This window comes from Schistosoma haematobium, chromosome 7 (genome assembly GCF_000699445.3).
Source record: "Schistosoma haematobium chromosome 7, whole genome shotgun sequence".
Lineage (NCBI taxonomy): Eukaryota > Metazoa > Platyhelminthes > Trematoda > Strigeidida > Schistosomatidae > Schistosoma > Schistosoma haematobium.
In genome coordinates this window covers 7,531,481-7,553,509 of record NC_067202.1, presented here as the reverse complement: position 1 = coordinate 7,553,509, position 22,029 = coordinate 7,531,481, and the positions used below count along the sequence as shown (strand labels likewise).

General features: G+C 35.5%; 1 protein-coding gene across 1 annotated transcript; it reads right to left on the bottom strand.

Annotated features, from left to right (window-relative positions):
* Positions 1 to 1,524: 1,524 nt before the first annotated feature.
* KATNAL2 (Katanin p60 ATPase-containing subunit A-like 2) lies at positions 1,525 to 18,415 on the bottom strand. The gene is made up of 15 exons (XM_012939521.3): positions 18,247 to 18,415; positions 18,021 to 18,204; positions 17,916 to 17,986; positions 17,724 to 17,884; positions 17,632 to 17,686; positions 17,487 to 17,595; positions 16,119 to 16,385; positions 14,168 to 14,245; positions 12,494 to 12,592; positions 10,371 to 10,434; positions 8,122 to 8,240; positions 7,422 to 7,666; positions 6,447 to 6,618; positions 4,889 to 4,994; positions 1,525 to 3,190 (listed from the first exon to the last, which is right to left on the bottom strand). Exons 2-15 carry the CDS (start codon positions 18,072 to 18,074, stop codon positions 3,054 to 3,056), a joined length of 1,737 nt encoding a protein of 578 aa, XP_012794975.3. The 5' UTR covers positions 18,075 to 18,204; positions 18,247 to 18,415; the 3' UTR covers positions 1,525 to 3,053.
* Positions 18,416 to 22,029: the final 3,614 nt, after the last annotated feature.

Sequence of the window (22,029 nt, the reverse complement as noted above, 5' to 3'; positions counted from 1 at the left end):
AAGTCCCAACTTTCTATTGTATTTGTAATAATTAACGTATATATATTAATATTTCTATTGATCTTTGTTAACTTTGTTGATACTTTTTGCGTTTATATATCACGTCGGGCTCACCAAATAATTGTGGTGGACCAGACGAGGCATTGACTACTCAACGACAAAAAACGGGACCCAACTTTAAGTTTATTAGATCACGGTTTGTGAACCTTCTTGCTATGACACACGTTAGATTATTGATTAAATATTGATTCAGTTCATTCAAATTTATTGATTATTCAAAGTTTAAAATGATAGATAATTTATTCTAAATTTCTTAATGATAGAATGATTGCTGAATAAATCAGTCTTCTTCCATTTCTTTACATCGACAAAACAATCTCATTCCGTTGCAATGAATAACAGGTTGAATTTATTTCTCAGTCATAACCAACAACTGTACCAGTGTAGTGAACAAGAACATCAGTGGGGACAATCGAACGTGTTTAACACAGAGTTACAGGACTTGTTAATAAAATTTAACAATCCTAAGGAAAATGCTTAATTTGTAAAATGTCCACCAATCGTCTCAAAATGACTCAGACTTCATTGTTCTTGCATTTTCGTACAAATTGCATTCTGTTTCCATTCTTTACTGTTCGATCCTCCTGTCTCTCTGCTGCTAGACATTCTGTTTACGACTAACATCATATACTACTTATGTCAATATAAGTAGCACATACCAGTAGCAGTAATCAGTACTTATTTGAAATCACCATTTTATCAAATCAATCATGTTTTTTAAGACAAATTGTTCTGGTATACACATAAATAGAGTTAATACAAAACTTCAGTTCAATTATGGTATATACTACTTATATTAACAGACATAAGTAGCATGTAACATAAATTGGTAATGGAATGCTTGGTAGCAGAAGACTAAAAATATCAAGTTGAAGAAAATAGAAAAGAATTGTGAATTGAAAGAATTATACAGAATATGAAGGATAATTGATGGAAGATATACAGATGAAATGTTTAAAGTATGGTTCTGATGTTTTAGGAAGATAATTCTGTAATTTTCTATTAAATAGTAAATTGATTGTCTCCAATTGAATGCTCATTCACTTCATTATGTTCTCATACAATTCATACATGTCAGTCAGTCAATCAATTAAAACGTAGGACCAAGCACATATATGCATCGACCCAAGTTGCCACACCTCATTAACACAGCAAGACGAACAACGAATTCATAGAAGCAGTTAACTCAATGATGAAATAAATAAAGATTTTATGTAAGGATATAGTACAGAAAGAAAGAGTTAGTTCGTTGAAAGAAAGATATAAAATGATTTTAATCTCATAGTTTAAGGGAAGACAAAAAGTGTATGCACCTACGCCATTGTGATCAATTCTGAGCCATGTCACCCAGAGTTTTCGACCATATATGTACTAATAATAAAATGACTTTAATTATCGTTTATGAAATTTTCTAATCACTAATAAACATGAAATTATTAAATTAAATCAATCAAATATTATTATGTCCTATACATGAATACAATTGAATATTGGACTGTTTCCAAGTAGTCCTACCGGTTGGCAGCGACACAAAATGTAATGAACAAGTAGACAAGTGAGGCAATTGAATGTATTTGATTACGAAGTTACAGAATATCTGACTAAAATCTGAGAACCATACAGTATATAGTTAATTTGCAAAATATCAACCCATTGACTCAAACGTGACTATCTTTTTTGTAAATATCAATCCAGTCTCAGATTTCATTGTCCGTGCATTTTCATACCAATTGCTTTCCGTTCTCGTTCTTCCCGTCTAAAACTTCTACAGAAATACATTCCCTTCTTCACTATCTTTATATACTGCTTACGTGGATTTAAGTAGCTCACACAACAAGTGGACCAAAACCCCATCAACTGATTTACCATCATTCTCTAAGACCATGCGTCTAACCTCACTATTACTTGCCCAGTGGACCCAGAAGATACGAGCAATATTTCTAAGGCATCTGTGATCAATTACTAGTAACTTACGAGTATCTTCTACACTTAATAGCCACGTTTCTCAGCCGTAAAGTAGAACAGGACGAACTGTCAAGTAGTATGCTCGTCCCCTAATCAATAGACGGTTATCTCGCCTTCACCATAGGTGACGTAGGTTGGCAAAAGCCAAACGAGCCTTCTCAATGCGTGCTGAGATTTCGTCAGACACCAACACTTTTGGGCTGATCAGTCTCCCATCATAAGTGAATTTGTCGACGTGTTCGACTACTTCACTCTCTTTCCTTAGTACAGCTATTGCAGCAGGTCAATCCAGATGTGACAATTTGCATTCCAAACATCCTATCATTGCTGCTCAGTGTTACCAAAAGGCTCTGCATTTTATTGGCGTTTTCACCAAACAAAACTATGTCATCCGAGTATTCTATGTCGATAAGTCGATCACCTGGAAGAAGATCGATTCCCGAAAATTCAGTCGACGAAATCGTTATTTCCTGCAGTCGGTTCTATAGTAAATATCCTTAGATAGTTAACATTAGATCAAAAACAGTCAAGTAAAGTTGATGTGATGTTTAAGATGTGAAACAAAAACAGAAAATCAACTTGTGAGTTTATGAACAAACATAAAGTTTAATGGCTCTCAATAAGTAATACATGTTAACGACATTCTCCACCTTGACAAGAAACGGCGGCTAGTATGATCACTAATGATTTCAAGATATACAATTACTGACTTTCACTTGAAGTCAATCACTAACAAACATGGAAATAATAAATTAAATCAACTAAAAATACCATTCATATCCTATACATGAATACAATTGAATATTGAACTGTTCAAATAGTTCCTAATGCATATATGGGCTTTTATTGTTTCATTTGTTTTTTATTGTTTAAAATAACCTAAAATGAAGGTCAATTTGTGTGTAAAAATATGAAATGAGGTCAATGAAAGAAACAAAAATAAAATAGAGTAAAGACAATGATTGATTTGAGATTTTTAGCATTTAAGTTGTGTGTTTGTTAGTCTGTTTTTCTTTCTTTTTGTGAGATTAAGAAGAACCAAATTGTTGTTGCCATTCTAAATATTTTCCTGCTAATTGTCTAGCTGATGGCATTGTAGACGATATAGCCGCTTTAACATCATCTGTAGTAATTGGATCAAAATGAATTTGTGTTTGAGGTAAATCTATTTAAATAATTTGAAAAAATAAACAAACATGAAAGTTGTAGATTCGAAAATTATGAATGATAATATAATAAAATACACTGAAATATCTACAAGTCACTGCTTCCCACTAGAACTACAGGATATACCTCTTGAAGCCAGTTACTAGTGAGCATATGTTGATTGATATCAGAAGGGGTTTTGTGGATATTATAATAATTTTAATGGTTGACATCATTAGTCCATTGAAGCTAGACCACCATGGAAAACCTGGAAGCACTAGACGGCAGTTTCGCATCCACGAATCCGCCTCACAGGATTCGAACCCAGGACATATCGGTCTTGCGGGCGAACGCTTAACCCGTAGACCACTGAGCCGGCATCCAATAGTGTTAATGTCTAACTTCAACTAATCCACGAAATTAAGCGGCACATCCACATTCAATTGACTCATGATTTCAACCATTAAAATTATTATAATATCCATAAAACTTCTGATACTGAAATATGAACTTAATATACAATGTTATACAATTTGAACCAGTAGATTAGTTTTATACTCCGTTTACTTGTAGTTGATTGATTATTAGAAACAATAAAATGTAATTAGGGAAACAAATAGATGCCCGTTTTTAATCATCTCTACTGAGAGAATAATTGGAGATATACTGAACATTTTCGGTGAAAGCAAACAAATTTGTAAAAAATGAGTTTATCTTTTCCAAATGTCTCATGTGTGAAAAGCTCCATACAGTGAAATCAAACAATTGAATTGTCACAGGTTTTGTTAGCTACCAAACATTAAATTTTATAATTATTATGTCTGGATGAGAATAATGAGTGGTAACTGTTGGACTAACACTATACGTATATTTTTACCGTATAATTGTTATGTAACTAAATCATTCGTATTTGTGTTCCTCTTATCATAAGCTTTATTTTGACCTATGCACTATTACTATACGATTTATCATTCTTGAATTATGCCCTGTCTACCAATTACTATCTCGCACATTCACAGCCACATTTGGCTGAATCTTGTGCAAATGTTGTTTCCTTTTTTTGGTACGGCGTGGTCTGTTTGGTTGGTATATAAACCCATTATGTTTGAAATAAATGATTCATATCTCAGAGGCTGAGATTAGTGTTCTGAACTTAACAGGCAAGGCTAAGCAGGAAGCAGGACCGATAAGGACTCTAGACTACTCATACGGGTTTTATGTGTCATTGATTCGGTCGATTAATCACTGTGCCCTAATCGGCAGTATCAATACGTTATATATTGATGAGGGCTCAAAACCACAAGTTATAACAATAATTTAGTATAAAACCATTATAGTTGAACTAGTAAGATTATAGCATGATTTAGCTGTTCAAGATAACAGTACGTAGTTGAGCAGCTTTGAAATTTTCACCTCAAGATACTGTGTATGGTCTTAGCTGCATATCTGGAAACACTTAAAATAATAAAGGGAAAATATTTCCATGATAAGTATTGATGATCAAAACCTGATTTTACAATTGTTTATGCAATCACAGCTGTGTCTCTCTAACATTCTAGTGTGTTCCTATTACAAATCCAGAGACATTTCATAGGATAAACCTCTATTTACAGTGTCGTGTAAATTGTACAGATTATAATATTGATCTAAGAGATAAGAAATTACGTTAGTAATTCATCAATAACAAAAGAAAACAAAATTGTACAGAACTTCTTACATTCAATAGAAGAATTTTCTAAAATATCAAATATTTTTCTAACAACACGCATAGCTGCTTCTTTACACACTAGACGTATATCTGAGCCAGAGTAACCTTCAGTTAACTGAAATAGAAATAGGATTCAGAAACTGAGAAATCTTGAAATGTGTATGACATAATCATATAAATAAAGGTAGTTAGTATTATGAATTGATCAGCTAGTTAACCATTTCAAAATCTTGAAACAGTGAAAAACGGCTTCATTTTAGTGTAAAACTCTCCAGCAATTCTCATTTCGATCTCAATAAGAATCAAATTTGAGACTTTTAACTACAGTACATATTACCTTAGTATTAGACCACTGATATGGCGTCTAATAATTCAGTCAGTAAGTGATATAGCGTCATCCTCAACAACTATAATATACCATACCTTTTTCTCTCTAAATACAGTTTCGTATTAAGACTTTGAGAATTTTTATCAAATGAATTCACTAGTTAACAAAAAATTATTATAGTCATTTCAATGATTGAGATCATGAGTCAATTGAAGCTAGACCACCATGGTAAACCTAGTAGGTTCTGGGTTGGAATCTCGTGAGGCAAGGTCGTGGATGCGCACTGCTGAGGAGTCCCACAATAGGACGAAACGGCCGTCCAATGCTTCCAGGTTTTCTATGATGGTCTTGCTTCAATTGACTCATGATCCCAACAATTAATGCATAAATGTCAACAAGATTTATAGACAACTACATTAACTTGGTATTACACAAACTTCAATTTGCATTTAATATCAGTGTTCGTTTCGACCTTTTTCAAAATAATAAATGAAAATGAAAACTTGAATCCAATATCCAGTGGACAATCTTTCTTCGTCATCTTGATAACAGTTTACTACAGTTACAAACTACTTAAAAAGAACATGATGGATGATAGCATCAACTGACTTTAGTTACTATAGGATTGATGAAATTTGACTAGCACTGGAATGGAGTGAATGAACGTTTCGCCCTACTTGAGAGTTGCCAGCTGCATATACTTGCATCCAAGCTGGTGTTCACGCAGAGACGCCATGCCATTGGAACCATTTTATCCAATTTACACTTCGCGACTTGTCGATTAATAGTATAAACTATAACTATATCATCACGGTTCTTGTAAATGATAACAATTGTTCCTTGCCACCATCCAACCATCATCAATGTCATGATTAGCTAAACCTTCAGGTTAACTGACAAATAGTTATAAAACTAACAGTTACTTTGAAGAATAACGACAAAGTGACATTCGGTACACATACACATGTGATCCATGAAGTAAGCATAATTTAATTATGTACAAAGCCGTAGTCTATGTTTTCTATTAGCTAATGACAAGTTACCATTGTTATTCTACAAAGATGTTATAAGCTGTTCGCAAAATATTCACTGCATCAAATTATGAAAAGTATGGAGACTTCTAGGAACATTTAACTACAAAATAGATGAGAGAAAAATTACACCATTTGAAGTATAATGATGAATCAACTTGTGAAGTTATGATTGTTAAAAAATATGAAGAAAAAAAGCCGGACTTACTTCCGCAGCTACATCATAATCTAAATAACATTTTAATTGTAATCCACCTGATGTACCTTGTCCAATAACTGGTGGAAGAAATGATTCAAACATATGTATTCTTGCCTCTTTATTTGGTAAGTCCACTAGAATCCGTTTTTCTAACCGACGAAGCATTGCATGATCTAATTCCCTGTATATTTAGAAGGAATAGTAGAGGTGACGTATAATGTAGAATAATATTAGTTCAGACAGTCAATGAAACATTGTTTTTTTCTGAGGAATACTAGCTTGATTTATATGTTGTAGTATCCATAGACTGTCATCATTCAGAGTGCTATTTAGAACCAATGGGTATTAAACAGATGTTTTGTCTTAGTAAAGCGCTTCTCAGTATCTGGTTAAAGTAGGGCGATTTCACCGATTGTACCTCAAGTGTGCGGTCAAAACATAAGGCACTCATATTCATTTTTATAGCGAGGTCGGATTTGAACTTCGGTATAAAACCTTACGCTTGGAAACACTACCATCCAGTCCTGGTTGGTTTCTATCAGTTGCCTCACCAAAATTAACCCATAACTAACACTAACTATGAAATGATTTTTTAAATCAGTTTTAATTCAGAATTTTTGTGAATATTAAGATATCACAAATGAAATTCAATAGACTGTAAAACGAATTCATCATCAATTTATGTAATGCTGAAGATATATATTCACATTATCGGAAGTTCTATCAATGATATTGTCTATACTAACAATGGGAGCTTCAGAGTTGAGTGACACAGCCGTAAAAATACAAATCTATCCAAATAATTTTGTTCTGCTTTTATACTTCTAATAATGGAAGACGTGAAAGTTACACGACTTCTAAAAGGCTACTTATAAGTAGTATAAAACAAATAAAGTAACTTTATATGCAAAAACAATCGCAGTATTTTAACATGGTACATTAATATTTTGAATCAAATATTCATAACATTTAATTTAACTATACCATGGCAGATTGGAAGCAGCCAGCAAAAAGACAAGATCATCAGATTTTGCTAGACCATCCATTTGCATTAGCAATTCAGTTTTCATTCTACGTGATCCTTCATGTTCATTTCCAACTGATATATTTGAATTTCCTCCACCGGAAGAACCATATCCAGATAGTGAACCTCTTTGTGACATTAAAGAGTCTAACTCATCTAAGAATATGGTTGAAGGAGCATGAAATCTAGCCAATTCAAAAAGTACCTGTAATTTGAAAGTGGTTCATAAATGCATATTTGAATTAAGCAAATGAGAACTAAAAGTGTTATATACAAATATAATTAAATTAATATCTGCTAAGTTCACTTGATATTAGTGTCTTGTTTTCGATATTATTGAACTTCGATAATCAAAGCTTCTCAATTAATCTCTGATAGGGTCAACACTATGTACTGGTTTCAAGTCCAGATGAAAGAGTTATTCAATACTTTTTGGTTATGAGGAAAACTAACATTCATGAACAGTCACTATGGATCCCCTTACTATTAAATATTTATATTTTACAGTCAACCAATGAATTGAAACTGTTTATTTTAAAAATAAATCACAACCGGCTGATTTTATTAGGCGATGGGAAATAAATTTGTTATTAAACTTATGGTTACATGGAGGTTTAATGTAACTACTATAACACGAATAAAATCAATGAAGAAACTTACACGAACTAATTTCTCTGAATCACCTCTCCATTTACTAACAATAGTCGATGCAGAAATATTAAAAAATGTTGTTTTGCATTCAGTAGCAACAGCTTTAGCGAGAAGAGTCTTTCCTGTTCCTAAATTAAAAAAAAACAATACCTTGTTTAACGTATAGGAAAAAAGATAACATGCAATAATCTCTTAATGTTTATGTATAGATATATTTTGTCTAAAATGTATATAAGGCTATCAGTATGAAGTTTTGGAAATTGTTGAATTCTATTGAAATCATGAACTAATCAAAATTAGACAACCACTGGGAACCTGGGAGTACTGAATGGCATTTTATTCCTAGTATGTAACTCTTCAGTAGTCAGCACACACTACTTCTCAGCTGGGGGTCGAACCCAAGGTCTTTGGTCTCGCACACGTACATCTAACCTCTAGACAACTGGACCTGTATCCAATTGTTTCCAAGTTTAAATTCAATCATTCCATGATATTGAGCGACCATCTTCCATTGTGTTCATTGAACACCTTCATCACGCCTGATACCTTTGAACTTCACTGGACTGTTACCTCCACTAGAAATTAACAACATAATGTAATAATTGATATCTTCTGAAACAAAGCACTATAGATTGATCTGACTGAAGTTTATTTATGGACAGGAATGTTTTGTTACACGGTAATAATAAGATGTAGTTATAATAGTTATATAATATACCCTTGTGGGCCAGGGTAATTTTACATTCTTTTTCAGGAGAACCAGACACCATCCAGACTTTCACATGACAACCCAAACAGTACAGCTCAACTCCGTTTAACAGGAGAGCCGGAAACCACCCAGGCTTAGATTTTACAACCCGAACAGTACAGCTCAATCCCGCTTCACAAGAGAACCAGACACCGTATAGGCTTTAACTCTACAATCTGAATAGTACAGCTCAATCCTGTAGCGCAACCACACAGGTACCAAGCACCCTGGTGGACCATTCGCACCATTCATATACACATTTACATCACATGTATAGTTATTCCGATCAATGATCGCGTGAATCAATTATGCACAGCACGAACAGGCCAAAGTTGACCTATTCCGCTTACACGACAATCAAACTCATTTATGTTAGCAATAGCGACATGTCTTACAATGTCCCAATGACAATGGCCCTTGAGAACACTGAAAAGCAAGCACCAATATGAATCAAATCGGTTAACCAGAAAACCAATTTTGTGCATGAACAGTCAGCAAAACTTGCCAAAGCAATCCAGAACCATCCACAATACCAATGGCGAACCTGCAGTCTCATATGAGACCTTCAGCTCTACATAGCCATATAGCTTATACTGCATACAACACATATGTAGCGTAGTAAGCGAAATAGCCCAGCCTGAAGCGTTAGGGCTTAAATATTGCTTAAAACTCATTATCTGGTGTCGGAATACTATAACTAGACCACCAAGATCATTTTTAATAATAAGATATAGCCACCCTGTTATTACAATGAACAACATAAATAACATTGAAAAAAATTAAGCGAACTAAGTTTAATTGATGGATGTAACCGATTACTTTAAAACCCTCTTAGCTATATTATACTGAGCAGACGAGATTCCGTCAATATGTTATATACAAACAATTCTTGAGTATATTGCGTCGTAATGTATGTTCATACAACGTACTGAATGTGATTTGTCGATAACCAATTTTTGTAAACGGATTGACCATAAACTTTATTCACATTTTAACAATTTCACTGATAAATTTTCTCTTTATCATCATGAGATATGTAAGTTACAACATTTCATGTATACATGTAGCTCACCAACAAGTACTGAAGTCTTGGAGGAACTGTTGTTTCCAGTTTGATTTAAATTGATGTCATCAACCTGAACACTCTGAGACGTTACGTAATTAATACCAAAAGATATTTAAACTGAGTAGCAACTAGTCAGTGAACAGTATTCTGTTTATTCATTTTTTTGTGCTAATCAAGTTCTATTGATCTGATTACAATATATATACTAGTCTAAGTGACTCAACATCTTCTGGACTATATTTCAATAATAGATAGTTGTATGTAGTCGGACAACTGGTCGCATTTCATTTCTTTTTAAAGGCTAAAATTCTAGGGTATGAATATCTAATAAATGTAGATCCAGCTATTATTGAATTTTATTGTGTGATAGATATAAAGAATAAATTCTGATGTGATTTTTATTTCTAGTAGTTACTGAAGTTATGCAAACTTTATGTAAATTACCTGGAGGTCCATATAGTAGCAATCCCTTCCAGGGTGATAATATTCCTGCAAACAATTGAGGGTACTGTAATATTAAAATAAACATGCAATGTTAATTGATGACAGTCAACATTTAAAGACTGTTGGCGTCAAAACTGAAATGTAAGTATATTTAGTGGCGAAGTTGAAAATCAGGATGAAATACCAGTCCTATGTTAAACTGTTCATTGATGCTCAGGACACAACGAACTCGTGTTTGCAAACGATATTAACTCACGCCTTTAAGAAGCCCATACGCTAACGGTGACCAATCAATTCTGAATTTCAATGAGAAGTCAGTACCGACTTGCACAAATAATAAACCAATAGTAAGTAAATTCAAGATAACTCTCAACAACAGATTCCAAGCCTTATATGATTTACTCAAAGAAGAGGAAACTGCTATGGAAAACAACTGGAAAGAAATTAAAGATGTATAAACTTTAAAGTTTCAGGATGAGTGAGGTTCAAGAAGCATAATCATGGGGAATGCATCTCTGTCGAAAGCCTGGGCAAAACTCAAAAAATGAAGGACAATAAAACAGCAATTAACAACAGTCGAACAAGAGTGGGGAAAGTTAAGGTGCAAACGAAATACACAAAAGCAAACAAGCGAGTGAAGAGAAGTATTGGGGACGACAAATTAAATTACGTAGAATAACTAGTAGTGATAGAGGAAATCTGAGACAACTATATGACGCAACGAAGAAACTTGTACGAAACAAAGTAAACTAGAGAGACCAGTCAAGGACAAAGAAGGCAAGCTACTCACCTAGTTTCCAGAACAGAGGAACAGGTGAGTGGAGCACTTCGACGAACTTTTGAATAGACCAGACCCACTGAACCCATCAGAAATTCCCTAAGCTGTCACTCCACCAAAGATCGAAGAAATTAGCGTGGTTATCAGACAAATCAAGAGTGAGAAATCAGAAGAACCTGAAAATATACTAGCTGAAGCACCGAAGTCAGACAAAGAAGCGGCTGAAAACATGTTCCACGTTCTATTCAGGAAGAACAAGTACCGACAGACTGGAAAGGAGGACATTTCATCCAGATACCAAAGAAAGGAGTTCTGAGAAGATGTTACTGAACCGGATGAAGAAATCAGTATACCTCAGCTTCGAGATTAACAGGTCGGATTCCGTAAGGGTCAGTCATGCACAGACCAAATCGCAAATAGACGATTTGAACTTTGCAGATGACCCGGTCCTTCTATCCCATACACATGAACAAATGCAGGTCAAAACAGCCATTGTAGCAGAAGCCTCTGCATCATTTGGCCTCAACATACACAAGGGAAAAAGCAACACCCTCAAATACGATACAGAGAACACCGAACCAGTCACACTTGACGAAGAAGCTCCGGAAGAGGTGGGATCTTCCACATACCTGGTTAACATCATCAATGAGCAAGGATGATCTGATGCAGACGTAAAGGCGAGGATTGGCGAAGCAAGGGCAGCATTTCTACAATCGATGAACATATGGAACTAAAAACTGTCAGATTACATCAGAGTCACAGTTCTCAGGACGATCGTCAAAACTGTTCTACTGTACGGAGCTGCAACTTCGATGACTACTACAGCCACCATCAAAATGTACAAGTATTTCTACACAGTTGTCTAGGCAAGATATTCAGTGTTTGTTAAGCGGATACCATCAGCAACAGCCTGCTGTAGGAGTGAACAAGTCAGCTTTCAGCTGGGGAGGAAATTAGGAAAAAATGTTGAAAGTGAATAGGACATACACTACGGAAACCACCAGACTACATCACAAAGCAAGCGCTATCTTAAAATTCTGAATAAAAGAAAAAGAGGAATACTGAAAAACACAGTGCGTCGCGATTTGGAGGCAGATATCTATAGAATGAATGACAGTTGGAAAAAGACCAGGACAAAGCTAAATGGAGAATCTTGGTGGGCAGCCGATGCTCCACGAGGGGGAACATGCTTAAAAAAGTAATTTACCTAAAGTAAAACTGTTATACGACTGCCCAAAATAAGGTAGATGAAGCTGGGTTTGAATTTTCTAGTTAAAGCTGGCACTCTTTTATCAATAAGCCAGAATAGTATACAAGACTTGATGACTAATTCAAATGAGCTTACCTTTATTGGGTAAACAACTGCTTCTTTTACAAGACGTTTAGCAGAGCTTAGACCGATTATATCATCCCATCGAACATTTGGATTTTGAAGGAATATATCCTAAAATTTTATTTAAAATACACTGCGATGAAAACCCCGAGGATTCTCAATATAACACTGTTTTAAATAGATAAATCACTTCAGTTGACAAATAGATATTAGGAAACATGGCAAATAACAGTAAAGAATGAAAAGATATGGACATTGCAATAAGATGCTGAGAAGTTGAAGGAAGACAACTCATGGATGTAACTGTCTTCAAACCATAAGATTTATACCATGTAACCGTATACTTCTGGCCTTTAAACTATTCATGTAAGGTGGCCTGCAGTTGACGATACACTTTCATCACAGTTACTCCCTTCAATAGTTAGTACTCTATATTCATTTAAATATAACGACGATATGTGTAGAAACTACATGTGTAATCGCGATTTTGGATAGACAATAATCTAAATTGTGGAACCTTAACTGAAATCATTTCAAATGATCCACATTCGTAATCAACTCCGTCTGGAGTCCCTCCGGGGGCTACTGACGGCCTCAAGCCCGGATAAAGGAGGAGGGTTGGGCATGGGGTTAGCGTCCCCATCCCGTATAAAACTAACTCGCTGAAAAAACGCTAACCAGAAAAAATTATTCAAACCTTTTAAACTCTGCCCTGGGAGTCAGAAGGTCTTCATTTAGAAGAACTATGACGCCTCATGATGAAAGCCGAATTCCTTCGGAAGTTACGAGACCGATGCCCCTTCTGACAACCAGAGCAACCATTTATTTAGATCCATGGAATGTTCGTACAGTGTGGGACACCGGGAGAGCCTTCCAAATTGCTGCAGAAATGAAAAGATACAACCTAGAGGTGCTTGGGATCAGTGAAACACATTGGACGCAAGTTGCACCACAACGACTAACTTCAGGAGAGTTCCTGTTGTACTCCGGCCATGAAGAAGAAAATGCCCCACATACACAAGGAGTTGCATTGATGCTGTCCAAACAAGCACAAAATGCACTTATAGGATGGGAATCTCATGGACCAAGGATCATCAAAGCCTTTTTCAAAACAAAGAAAAAGGGCATTTCAATGAACATCATCCAATGCTATGAGCCTACCAACGACTACATGAAGACTTCAGCTAATCAACGAAACTGAGCGACACATCCACTATTGTCTTCAGTGAGTCATTATCTCACAACAGACCCGGTTGGACTCTACTGATCACTACTTCTCAATGGAACTCCAGAAAATACCTCTTGAGGCTAGTCACTAGTGAGCATATGCTGATTAGTATCAGAATGGGCTTTTGTGGATACTATAGTAATTTCAGTAGTTGAGATCATGTGTCAATAGTGGTTTAGCTTCGATTGACTTATGATCTCAACCACTGAAATTACTAAAATATCCACGAAAACCCCTTCTGAACAATATTCTCAAAGAAATTCAACTTATCATAATGACTTATCAAGATCGTCTATTTCAAAACATCACAATGACTCTTAAATCAAAGAAACATTATTCGTTGCCCATAAAATCGTAGGAATTAGAATAAAGTATCGATTTATAGAAGTTTTTTTAATTTTTGGAGTCTAAACATAAGATATAATTAGGAAAACTATATGATAGTAAATGGGACTTACACGTGATATTGTTAGAGCCAAACTTCTCCATTCACCTGTGTAGCCTAAATAACTACCTAGCGGCTTCAATAAACGTTCCTGCGAAATAATTTTTCAGAGACAGAGGATTCACTAGGTTATTAATTTTTTGATTTAGGAAAAAGTTAAATTATTTGTCTTGTAAAAATGGTGCTTAATCTGACTAGATTATACTCTATCCGTGTAATAATGGGTAGCAGTTAATTTTAAAACCTGTGTCTTATCCTCTGTGGAACTCAACAGCTAATCCACCTGCAATTTAGTGTTGATGTTCATGGTATAACCAAGATGATCGGCATCTTTTGTTTTATACGTGGAAGTGTTATTCACTAAGTTGACGAGTTAATGTAGTCACTGACTTATCCACAGATATTATGTTCACTGTTATTTCCAAAGGTTGTCATTTATGGATAATAATAGCATTATCAATGAATGATGCCTTGCAGTGGAATGATTTTAAAAATTAAAATTCACCCCATTCGTTGAGCCAATGACTATCTGTATTCAGTAGCTAGGTTGATAATGCGACGGTGATTAAAGCAAAATGTTATGAGACTGAGTCTCGAAGTGAAAATCAATTCTGAGATGCGGTCACACACAGTTGGCGGGTCCCAAGTAGAATGAAACGTGCCTCCTGAACTTCGTTGCTAGCCACAACCCACACCTGCTCGAAATACTGGTGGCTTACTGGCATTATCAAGCCAATCTGCGCAAGATGCATATATTTTAAGCGAGGTTGAACGATTGCAGTCTTAAACATAAATGGGAAGATCCGTAAAACCGACGTATATGAACTAAAAAATCACGAAGGCTTTTCTACGTTTTGAAGGTGTATCAAAATATTTAAAATCATAGTTGGGTGTGGAGTATGAAATATTGTATTTATTTTTTGATAAGCATTGTAAAATGAACGAAACAGTTTGCTTTTTCGTTTAGTTTTCACGAGGCAGTAACAGTGTTATCCAGTGATGTTTAATTGAGTCCATTAAACATTTTTATACAATTGATATGGCTTCGTATAACACAGTTTGCTTAAAATTGCCTTAATATTTGATGTAAATTAAAAACTATCATTATTATCCATGACTGGATAATAAAAATTGCAGTTTACTTCTCATTAAATATCACTCAGTATCAAAGATACTTGCGAGTCCTTTTAATTCAGTTTTTCAGTAAGAATTCTATCTTAACGAGTAAAGCTGACTTAAGTGCACTCTACAACGCAAGGACTAAAATTGATTCTTGTTCTCGTTAATTTTTATAACATTTATAAATAGTGGAGTGATCACATTAACAAACAATTGGTCACTGAATTTAGATGATACGCTTCTGGCTGATATACAAAAATTAGCTTATGAGATCAAACGACAAAAATAATGCCTGTCTAATAAATAGGGGTACCGTTAGCTGTTAAGAGATTGCGCAAAATAAACTACATTCCGTCACTTTCTAACCAAACATAACAATCAATGGTTACTTTATAAGAATTTTATGTTATATCAACTTCTTTTCAAACGATTTTATTTGGCATCACTTGATGGAAATCTTATCATCTAAAAATGTGTAAAAAACAACAAGCGTTAAACATTTGAGCGTCCGATTTTTTTGATGAAATACCTTATTAGATAATGGTTTTCTGTTTTAAAAACTCCGAAGCAGTTCATACATTTTGATAGTAATATTTTCAACTGCATGAATAAATTATACGTCTTGAAAGTTTAAAAAATTTACGCATCATTTTAGAACAAGAACTGTGTCCTGTGGACGTTTTCAGTCAAACATGAGCTTCAAACAAGATGACGTACTTTGATAAGGCTCAACTATTTAACCTCAAAAATGGTTAGAGCTTAGATTACATCTATCAACTGACAAAACGTGATACATCTCCTCTAAATGTCACTATTATGTATTTACTTATAGTCTGAATACATACTTGGGGATCTTCTGAAAGTTGGTTTTCTTCTAACGGCAAACGGGTTTCTTGGTTAATAATCGCTCTGTAGTCAGTAATTTGACGCGGAAAATTCTGTCTTGTTGAAGAAGATAAAAAGGAGTTCTGAGTTGGGTCCAGATGGTTCAAAGATGTGACTGAAGAACCGTTTGGAACATTTGGTGAAATGCCACTCTTTACTATGCGCCCTGAAGTTTGTACGAGGGGGTCTTGTCTTCCTTGTACAGCTAGTCCATTACAAGCTCTATTCTATATAGATACAATTTTATGTGAAGAAATTAATATCTAACTTTCAAGACGTGAAATAAAATGAACACGTAAAATACATACTTATAATATGATTTATACTTTCAGGAAATATTTACAGTATTCAGACATCTTTTGACTTAAATTTCACTATATATTGTATGAAATAGTAAACTACTGAAACTTATGTTGTCGGAGCGCAATTTTTGATTTAAAAGCATCTGTAAATCTAGTTAAATGTCACTGAACCCTAGTCAAATCATCTAGAAGTCGAATCACTGAATGTCGAACAGTTCACCGGCCTTTGTCAAGGTTAACGACGACCAATTCGCATCAGTTAATTGCACGTCATGGACTGTCTTGGACAGCAGTAGTCACACTCTGTACCTTGTATCCGCTTTTACTAATATATTTCAGTAATAACGTCGTCTATGATGTACGGTCATCAAAGTAGACATAGTACCTGGATACGACAAAAGGACAACCGGTGTTGTGTATTAACAGAGAGGTTTGACATTACGCGGTTGGTCTCACCATTGCCGTCTAACCAGAGTAGGCCTCCGATCACTCGACAGAGCTCACCTGCATTAGTTATCTACACATCTTTCAACAAGCGTTTTATTTTACGTCATACCTAACACTAATTTATCGTTGTTTGAATCTAACTGACTAGATTGCTAGAAATTACAATACTTACAGGATAAAAGATAGCACAGTCCATTGAATTAGGATGCCTTGGAATAGCCAAGCTTGATATATTTCACGAAAATATGAAACAGAATAATGTCTGAAACTGAAGTGTCATCAGCAGGATAGATTGACTGATTTTTGAACAACAGTTCTTAAGTATTCATCAACACGAACATTGCAATGTAGCCGAATTTTCCACGACAAAGAATATTAAACATACTAGTGCAAGTATGTAAATGTGAAAACAGTGACGTGATGTTTGAATCAGTTACGGAAAGAGCTCATATTTATGCCTCAAGAAAGTGTAATAAAAAACGTTAGGACAGGGAGATTTTTTAAAATGGTTTTCATATAAAAGATTACGTGAATAAAAGTATTAAAAGCCAAAAGATAAAAAGCTATTTACCTCCTTACCTTGGTTACACTAGAATTTTCTTCAGAATTCAAAATGTTTGATGAATGGTTCTGTTCAAAGTCATGGATAGAATTTCCTCGGTTTAAAAGTCGAGGAAGTGAGGATCGTCTACATAAACTAATACAGGACAAAATAAAAAATTACTTTGTTTTTATTGAACTTCCTCCGTGTCGCTTTTTTTCACACTGCAAGAGCTTGTCTGAAATGACATCGATTATATAAAAAATGTAAGAAACCTGATAATCTTTTGGTAATTCTAGGATATTTCTGGAATTTTATGTAGTAATAACTTTCATATTCTAACAAAACTGTTTCTAAATCCACATTATCGCACACTTCATACTTTTTAAAATCTAAATTTGTTTCCTTGGAGAGAGACATCGCTGATTCAACATACCTTTGAAAATATAATTAAACTAGAAATTTACCCTTCTTCACTTAAATAATGCATTACTAATATCAACAAATTTTTCTTTCTAGCTGTGGACCGTTGTTCTTCCTTTGTTTTCATCAACAATAAAAATATACCTTACAGATTCTCTTGCCTGATTTGCTGACCTCATCATACAGTAACTAAGTTCTGCCATGTCAGTGAGTAAATTGTAATAATTAAATTGATCAGCTGACTAGTATTGATTTGAGGATAAACAACCACTTGAATACTAATATGTGGAATCTGACGTACAAACTAAGCTTAGAAAGCGAGGGGAGTGGTGTCTATGAGAAATCCTGTATAAGAGGAAGAATCAAGAAATATACCGATTATTCAGTGAGCACATCGGATAGACCTCAAGTTACAAAGGAAATTAACCGGAAACAGCAAAATTACAATATGGAGAACTAAAGCAAACTGACATTTGAAACTAAAAGTAAGTACAGCTAAATTCTAGATAGATGATAAATCCATTTTTAATCTACGATATAAAACTCTATGACAATAAATGTTTTGTAGCACAGTTAAACAAGAATCCTCCCACAGAGTTTTCTCATTGTTCGATAGAATTAAATAATTCATCGTTTCTTTTGGGAAACAGCATTTCACTCAAATTAATTGAGTCTGAATTAGTTATTGTGATTTTGAAGTCATGGGAATTTATGAAGGTTCTCTAAGAGAAAGAACCAGGCCAAAATACAGAGTCAACAAACCGCCTGCTCACCGTGGACTTCGATCAAGACGATGTGCTTAAGGCACCCCAGACATGGAAAAGTCAACGGGACCGGATAAATTACATCCTAAAATCTTGAGACATATTGCGCAATATATCGCGGCTCCACTGACTGTGATATTCTATATGTCACCTGGCCAAGGTGTTTTACCTATGGACTGGAAAGACGCAATCGTCACTTCCATACATAAAACAGGATCAAGACAACTTCCATCGAACTACAGACCTGTAAGCCTCACCAGTGTTGTAGTTAAAATATTGGACCATAGTGGCATTCATGGAAACAAACAACTTGTTAAACAGAGAACTACATGGTTTCAGAAAGGGTTTATCTTGTACAGCGAACCTCTTCATAGCAGCGAAATTTAGGGTAAAGGCTCTGGACAACGGAAACTCAATGTATGTTGTCTACATAGACTTCAGTAAGGCCTTTGAAAATCTGCCAACTAATAGACTGCTGTTGAAGTTATAAAACCTTGGTATTGCCGGACCTCATTTAAAATGGCTTAAGGACTTCCTAGTAGGTCGTAGACAGAAAGTAAGAACAAATTCCGAGTGCTCCATCTAGAGATCAGTACTTATCGGATTACCTCAGGGTTCCGTCCCAGGTCCTATACTTTTTTTAAAGTATGTTAATGTTCTTCCAAGTATAGTACAGTCTCCAATGTTATTATACTCTGACGATGTAAAGATCTGGCGAGTAATAACTGGAGACACAGATGCACGGCTCTTCAGGCAGACTCAAATAATATGATTCACTGGTCTAAAGAGTGGCTGGTGCATATAAACGTGGCAAAGTTTGTCTACATGCAATTTGGGGGTCCAAAAGTCAATGGGTACAACATAGGGGAAGTTCCATTATCCGTGGTCCGGTCTCATAAGGATCTAGGGTTGACAGCGAGTCACGACCTCAAGACGACGGCCAATTGTCGGGAAGTTGCAGCCAAGGGGTTTAGAACCCTCTGGGCTTTAAAACGGACATTCTTACTTACTTACTTACTGACATACGCCTGTTACTCCTCGTGAAGGAACATAGGCCGCTCACCAGCATTCGCCATCCAACCCTGTTCTGGGCACAAAACGGACATTCACTAAGTTAGACTCTACCATGTTCACCACAGTATACACAACCTTAGTGAGAACTAAGCTTGAGAACTGAGTTCAGGCTGCAAGCCCCTGTTAAAAGGTGGCTCCTAGAAAAAGTACAAAAGACAGCTACCCGTGCAATTCCAAAACTCCGGAGTTTACCATATAACGAGAGGCTTGAAAAGCTGGACCTCTTTGCTCTGTCCTATCGCAGACTAAGGGGAGATCTAATTTTGATCTACAGAATACTGAGAAATGATTTCGAACCTAACTTATTCTCTCTTTTTCTTCTCACTAGATCAGGACACCTCAGATCACAAAGCAGGCAAGTAGAAAGGCCAAGAGCGGACAAACTACCCGTGGCATACAGGTTTTCACGCCGAGTCACCAATATTTCGAACCTGATGCTCGAAGCAGTGGTGCCGCACGTACAAGTGACTCTTTCAAGAGAAGACTGGACACTCACAGAAGCGTACTAGAAAACAAAAAAAGGCCGTAGGCCTTCTCTCTTTCCACATAAATCTGAATCTGAATAAATTGAGTTCAACTGGATCACTGCTTAATAAATTTTTTTATTGTTCGACATAGTGTTTTATCCCATTATCGTGAAGATACTGATTAGGCCGAAAGATAAGACGATACATTTTTAAGTCATCGAGAAGGACATTCTCATTAGTAATGTTAACCGTGTTGTCACGACATAGCCATTCCTCGTAGATTTCATTTTGAAAAATTTGTTTCTGGTTTAGGCACCTCCAATTAAATTCTGCGTTTGGCCTTCCTATTTTTATGCAACTTTAGTTGACAAATCTGATGTTAGTTGAATAGAGTAAGCTTGTAGCACCCAAATTAAACAAACCATTATTCTGAAATTTGCTCCACATAACTGAACTTTAACATACTTGTTTTACTGATTTTGACATAAGTGTATTTACCTCCTTGACTTTGAACCCTTAAATGAACGCGAACGGATGCGGTAAAGGGTACTTAGTGTGATCTCTCACTACTGAAAACACGGCAAATCCATCAATCAGATACCCCGATTTCTAAGACTCCATATCTCTGAATTGGCTAATTACATGCACTAGTAACCTTGATTCAACCTCTAAATACCTACTGGCATACGACTACTCCGTAGCTTCACTTTCTGCACTGCCTTTGAGTCCTGAATCTGTAGTCAGCCTAAGCAAATATAGTATTTCATGAAAATATAGTTTATGTACAGGGATATCCGACTAACATCAGAAAGTGTTAAGGAACAGTTGAACATGAACCAGGCAAAAATTGGCTGTAAGCCTGAAAGACTGTGAATGATAGACTGAGAACTGATGAGGAATAGAGAACCGTACAGCAGCAGTTAAGAGGTCGGTCGAAAGGGAATTTATAAACACATTGATCTAGAAGATAGCACAAAATTTCATGGTTTTAAAACACCACTCAGAGCAGAAGTTAGGCGTGGATAAGTTTGAAAATATATTTGGAAGGCTATCGATATGTTTGGTCTAAACTTGTCAGTAGTTGCAAGCGATGTGTAGCACGATGTGCTGTGGTATTTGTACGAACTAGTGATTCATTTGCATTTGATTCTCACCGATTTCGAATTCCGTATATAATATATAAATATGTAATCATCATATTGGCGTCGCGATGGAGCCTGTGATCGAATACCTGGATATATATTCAAATTCTGAAGCTTTCGAAGATTACATGGGAAGTTTTGAAAGCTGAATTATAACCTGGGATGATGGTAAGGCTGATAAAATTGTGGCTTATTTCCTTACTTTTATCGAAAAACGATGTCCACAGCTCACTGAATACTTTGACATGGAGAGATAAGCCTATTTCACTTCCCTACACAAAGCTCCAAGAACTACTACTAAATAGTGTAAACTGTACTAATTTCGTATACCATGATAAAGCGAAAATTCATAAAATGATTCGCAAGGACATCAAGAATTCTACTACATTAATCAGTTATCATACAAGGTCTACATCCAGTACAAAGTCGGACAGGCAAACGATGAACCTTAGTGGAAGTACAATGGATTAAACAGATTTGAATTCGCATTTAAGCTGCGTTGCATGCGGTATTTGTACGAACTTATGTTTCTTTTGTACTTGAACAATCACCGACTTGGGATTCCAAATACAATGCGCTTGTTTGTGCCCATCTAATTTTACTTGATGTAAATCGCACTACTCCGGGAATTCCTAGATAATATAGAATTCCATATACTTCTAGTTATCATATGCACTCACTCCTGGTGAGGATGTGTGACCGAGAGCCTTC

Excerpts from the sequence above, each read along its gene's own strand:
- KATNAL2 (XM_012939521.3), bottom strand. The coding sequence starts at position 18,074 with ATGGCAGAACTTAGTTACTGTATGATGAGGTCAGCAAATCAGGCAAGA. Across the intron at positions 17,596-17,631 it reads GGAAGTTCAATAAAAACAAA|ACGATCCTCACTTCCTCGAC; the intron begins GTAATTTTTTAT and ends TAGTTTATGTAG. Across the intron at positions 7,667-8,121 it reads ATTCAGAGAAATTAGTTCGT|GTACTTTTTGAATTGGCTAG; the intron begins GTAAGTTTCTTC and ends TTCAAATTACAG.